This window comes from Lactuca serriola, chromosome 6 (assembly GCF_051521515.1).
Source record: "Lactuca serriola cultivar US96UC23 chromosome 6, Lser_US96UC23_V15, whole genome shotgun sequence".
In the NCBI taxonomy this organism is placed as follows: Eukaryota; Viridiplantae; Streptophyta; class Magnoliopsida; order Asterales; family Asteraceae; genus Lactuca; species Lactuca serriola.
Window position 1 is genome coordinate 191,482,346 of NC_136413.1, and position 6,300 is coordinate 191,488,645.

Here is a 6,300-nt window from a genome sequence, read left to right on the forward strand (position 1 = left end):
ATGGACAAGGGAGGGGGGGACCAAAGGAATCTTTGGTAGTGGAAGGGTGGAGTGGCTTGGTGGACCAATAACATTACAGCAACATTTGCGCGGGTACCCGCGTAACTGCCCAGTTTGGGTATTTTGGTCATTTGGCTTGCCATAACCTTTGGGGATCAAATCTAGAGGCTCATTCACGTTTTTCCACCATTAGAGGTTGCAAGAGGCGATTTTGGGATCTAGAAACCATTTCCTTTCATCTTTCCAAATCCTAGGTAGTTTCTTTATGCAATTAGATTATTGTTCTTGTTACTTTGTTGCCATGAGTGGCTAATACTCTCATTTGGTTGACTTTGACTGAAAACCAATGAATGTTTGTGGCTTTTGAAGGATTTATGTTGATTATCAATTTATTCCATGTTTATGATTCTAGTTTGCAATTCTTATGCTTATTTGATGCTTTGATCATGAGCTTAGTATTTGATTGAGCAATGGTTGATTTATTTCATTGATTTTGCATTGGATCATTGAATTTATCTAGAACAAAGGCTTTATGATGGTAGAAATCATCTCTAGCTTATGAATCATATCTCCTTTATGGATGTGTAAGCATTTGACATCCTCTAGGAATTGGGGATTCCTTCATTCTTAAGGCTAACTGATTTCTTGGGATTAATTGCTTCAATTGACCCTTGATCTTAATTAAGAAGGTGTGTTGTGGGCTTCCCCAACCTCCATACTACCTATGAGGAATCTTGGCATATCATGCTTCATGATTGCTATAACCAATTTGGGATGAAGGATAAGCTTTGTATTAGAGCCTAATGATAAACACACAAATGTTCATTGTGTTGAATTGCCTTAGTTAACCAATTATTTCCAACCTTTGAGCATCTTATCAACTTGCTTAATTGCAAGGTTTTTAGTTATTCAATTATTTTAGTTTTCAAGTAATCAAACAACCCCCCCTTTTAGTTTAATTGTAGTTAATTAGTTTAATTTCACTAGTTCTATTGAATTGCATTGGTGATTGAATACAACCATTTCCCTGAGAATCGTTACCCATTTTTACCATTATATTACGTTTATTTAGCAATCAAAGGGTGTAATTTGCTTGGTGGGCTTGACATCCCATCACCACAACAAAAATTTTATATTTTTGGGCCTAAAATGTATAAAATGAAACATATAAACCCACAAAAAATATGTAAAATACTTCAAAAATACATATAAATACGTAAAACAATATGATTATACATTTAAAATACATAAATATACATAAACATCTATATAAAAAACTTTTAAAAAAAATACATAAATACATAATACATAATACATAAAAATACATAAATATACATAAACATCTATATTTTTTTGATTCAGGAACCCACACCACCGTACCCTCCTCCCCTCCGCTGCCTCCTTGTGTTTAGTCGCCGTAAACTCTGACTCTGCTCGCTGGAAAAATCCGACCTCCACCAAAAAATGCTGGACTCCACCGAAAAACACTAGGTTCCACCAAAAATCAATACCAATACCATAGAAATCACCCAAAATTCAACACAAAATACCTACCATTCAACAACAAATGTGAAAAATACATCTAAAACCAAACATTTAACTCAAATCCAAAACCAAAATAAAACCTGAAAATCAAATCTAAAACCAAAATGGAATAGAAGAACTTTGATATATGAATTTTTTTTCTTCACCCTCTCTACATTCTAGGGTGAAAGAGCAGAGAAATCAAGTATGGTTAAGGGAAGATTGGAATTGATATTAGAACCCATGGACTTAGACTGCCATTGGAAGGGATATACTCATCGAAAATCTAACTGATTTCTACAGTACATATAAATTACATGAATCCAAAATTAAACCTAAAACAAAATCATGAAGCACAACGTGTAACCCGGTTGCAAACGAGGGTGCTTTACCAGAAGCAGTCGTCAACGATAATGCTTTGTGGAACAACGATGACAAGATTATGAAAGTGGGGCACGAAGGCAGTAAATGAGACGTAGGTCTCACGTCCGACAAACACGACCAACCCATGATCGGTATACATCCGACGACCACCAAAAGAAATTGATTTCTGAAGTTCAACCGTCTGCGGCTGGTTGCCAAAATAGGAGAGGGAGAAGAGACGGTGATGATGCAGGTTTGGGGAAAAAGATTCGTGTTTCTCATGAGAATAAAGGAGGGGTATTAAGTGGGGGGTTCTTGATTCAAACAAATAAATATTTAATTAATACATTTTCCATATTTAATTAATATATATTTTTAATTAACTGATAATTTAAAAAAGGTAAAAGAAACCAATAAGGACAAATCAGTCTTTTTAGAACGGACAGGGACAAAGCGTGCAACAAAAATATAAATTAGGGACGGTCCGAGTTAAAAAAAGTTCTTAAGGATCAAACACGCAGATTACCCTAAACCATAAGGACTATCCGTGTAATTTACCCTTCAAAATACATATAAATAAGTAAAATAATACCTTTATACATTTAAAATATATAAAAATATGTAAATATATACATATAAAAACTTAAAAATACACAAATATGTAAAAATAGATATAGATACGTAAAAAAATATGTTTATGCCTTATATAAATGCTACTAGAGATGAACATATGGACCGGGGAACCGGCCGGAACCGGTACCGGAACCGGAACCGGCACCGGAACTGGAACCCGATGGAACCGGTCGGGCCGGGACCGGGACGTTATTTTTGTGGATTTTTGGAACCGGGAACCGGTAGGAACCGGAACCGATATAACCGGAACCGGTAGAACCGGCAAAAACCGGAACCGTATGATGCTATTTTTCGAATACCGGTTCCAACATTTGAAGACACGACAAGAACCGGTAGGAACCGGGAACCGGTAGAACCGCCGGGCCGGTTTGGTTCTTGATTTTGGCCGAAGCCGGTTCCCGGTTCCGGTCCGGTTCGGGCCGGTTCGGTCCTTTTGCTCATCCCTAAATGCTACTTCACGTAGCGTTTAACAAAACGCTTCCAGCTAGAAGCTATCCGCTTCCCACTACAAAGTACCCGCTACCAACTATTTTTTGCCGAACTCGCTCGAAGATCTTTACCAATAGATACATCCGTTGGTGTTTTGGCGTATTGAATTTGGTTCAACAAGTATATGCCATTTAGCGACGTAATTCTATCGCTACCTAAGAAATATTCTGTCGTTGATTGTTGATAAACTGTAAATGCGACTTATATACTGCCGGGAGTTCCATCGTCAATGCCAATCTCCACCGAATTTTGACAAACACATTAGTCATGTTGCCTCTCTCATACATGTGTTAATGGTTCATATTCTTTGAGATGTACGATTCTCTTAATACCATATTACCATTTATTATTCCTTGATTTTGGGAAACATACGTATTAATTAAACTGTCTACAAATATAAATACATTGTTAAATCATTATCAAATGAGCATATGTGTGGTTTGTAATTAAGTCCATATGTTAATCATATATTTCATATTGTATAATATTCCTTTGAGATATTCTTGAACTTGTAAAACGAAGTGTTCTCAAATAAATAACCCACCACATATTTGATTATAAACATGCAATTAATACAACATTTTGTTAATAAATATATAAATCAAAACCATGAGGTATAAATTCTCATGACCAGAAAAAAAATATGAATTTGATAATTACAATTAGTCAGAATATATATGTGTATAAAGTTTTTTTTTTGTCATTTTACTTTTATTTAATAAGTAATTGACAATGAAACAAAACTGTTCCTAATTTTAAGATTGTGAAAGTTTCTGGTATAGACCCATGTCCATCCCATGGTATGCTATTGGAGCAAACATCCACATGTCATCTGAGCTTAGCAACTGCATAAAGTTAGGAAAAAAAATCAGTCACCTCGATGATCATGTGTTTAAATTAATATGGAAAAAGCGAAGTATGGTTATATACTTATAATATATAATATGATCATTTATAGCTTTATCATTGCTCAACAACTGTGTATATACCTTAATTTGAAGCTGCAAGAACTTCACATAGTGGACAGCTTCTTCAAGCATTGTGCTAATGTCAACCTTCGTCCCATTTGGAACAAGGTTCTGAAGGACTTTCAGTCTCTCGTTTATCCTCTCTCTTCTTTTCTGCAAATCCAAGCAAAAACCAATATTAATTATTAATTACACATCATTTCATAAGAGAACACAAGATCCAGTTGCAAAAATGGAAGCAATTAAGTGATCATCAACACTCACCCGTGCATAGAGGCTTTGAGGATCAGTGGCTGCACCTCTACCTGCTCTAGTTTTCCAGTTCGAGTTTTCTGCATTTCCAGTCAAATCATCCTCAGAACTGCAAGAACTTGAACTTGCGATGGGTGCATTCCCTCCTCCTTTATTGTTGTTTGTATCTTCTCCTTCAACCCCATTGTCATTTACAGTAGTAGTCATCACTTTCTGTTTCTTCTTTGGTTGCACTTTCTTCTTATTTTTCTGTGCAAAAAAAAGAAAACAAAGATAAGAATATATTCAGTTCAATGTCTTTAAAGATATGTTCAAGATATTAAATTAATTCCACAATCTCACAATAACTGCATAAAATAATATACTCACACTATCTCTTGAAACCCTAGTTTTCTTCTTGGGATTCTCATTGGTTTTTTCGTCATTGACTTTGTCTTCCACTTCATTTGGCGATTCGAGGATTTCAATCTTTCTCTTGGAGGGCGTGTGCTTGTGCTTATCAGCAATTGGCACAGTTGGATCAACAGTATTCTCTATGTTGACTTCTTGTCTCGAGCATAGAATTTCTTCCATAGAATCATCGGAAAAAACTTGGGCTAATAACGAGGAGTTATAATCGTTTTCATCATAGAGATCAACCGAATCATGATGATTACACATACCATTTATTGGTAAAGGAATAGTATTAGAAGTTTGGTAGGGAAGAGAGACTACACCATCATAAGCAACACATCCATTGTCGTTACTTTCATGAGAGAAGTAATGACAGAGATTAGGGTTGATATTTTCAGAAGCATAACATAAATCATGATCGTTGATGAACGATGAGTTATTAACAGATGAAACGATGGAATGAGTTTCAAAGTTCAAACCACGATCTTGTTCACAGGAAAGTAAACCATGGCCGGAATCTTGATCATCAGATAACATTCTTCTCAAACTTTCCCATTCTTCATCAAACAAGAATCCGAAAGACTCCATCTTCGTGAGGAATTTGGATGGAAGGGTAGAAGATTGATGATGATAAAAGAAAAGGTTTTGAAAGGTGCTTGGGAGATGATGATATTGAGAAACATATTTATACCCATAATGAAGAATGATAGTAAGGTTTGACTTGAATAATTAAATGGCTAATCATTCCGTCGTTGGTAGTTCTTTTTGTGTATACATGTAATTTAAAATCGAGAGTCCACTGTGGGACCTAACTGTTACGAAAAGTATAGTACAATACACAAGGGAAGCGTAAATTACATTTTTGGTCCTTATAGTTACCTGATAGTAACACAATTAGTTTAAAAGGTTCATTTCATGCATTCTTGGTCTCTATTTCAAACATATAATACCTATGGTCCCTCACCCTAACCTCTATCTCTCCACAACCGTTAACCCTCCTCATGTGTTGTGCACATGAAGGCAGATACTCTTTGATATATTAGCGGAAAAACTTGCTTTTAGTTTATAATTAACATAATTTATGAATTAGATATCTCAAGCTATATTATCAAAATGTTAATTTATAAACTAATTTATAACATAATTTACCACATGTTTACATCTTTTAGCCGCTTCAGACACACCATCTCAACTAATGTTAGCTTTTGTACAAAATGGTGATTAATCTCAATGCATTTAGAGTGAGCAAATTATATTGTCCAAACTTGTTCATGGGGTTTATCTTAAAATGGTGATTAATAAAAGTTGCATTATTTAATTTGATCAAGAATTCAAGATCGATTGTCCATATATAAAAAAATCACATTCTATAAGTCCAATTGAGATGTACATCTTTTAGATTTTCTTTTTCAAAAAATCAAAAAAGATACAACGGCCATCTGTCAAAAACGCAAAGTCAATATTTGATTTGTAGTGCCAAATATTGATGATTGCATAGAAATTATTAAAATAAAGACAATTAGAGTTATAGACTAAAGTAGTTTAATGGAATTAAAAATTCATAAATATATACTATACACAAAACTGAATTCTCAATATAGGAAAAAGAACATCGACAATAAAGCATCGTCTAAACCGGCTCAACTACTAATTAGGAGCTTAAACTTATATATCATGT

General features: G+C 34.6%; 1 protein-coding gene across 1 annotated transcript; it reads right to left on the reverse strand.

Moving 5' to 3' along the window:
• Positions 1-3,533: 3,533 nt before the first annotated feature.
• On the reverse strand, positions 3,534-5,261 carry LOC145059312 (uncharacterized). Its single transcript, XM_079007168.1, has 4 exons — positions 4,599-5,261; positions 4,242-4,478; positions 3,999-4,130; positions 3,534-3,854 (listed from the first exon to the last, which is right to left on the reverse strand). The coding sequence occupies exons 1-4, from the start codon at positions 5,208-5,210 to the stop codon at positions 3,765-3,767; spliced, it is 1,071 nt and encodes a 356-aa protein (XP_078863294.1). The 5' UTR covers positions 5,211-5,261; the 3' UTR covers positions 3,534-3,764.
• Positions 5,262-6,300: the final 1,039 nt, after the last annotated feature.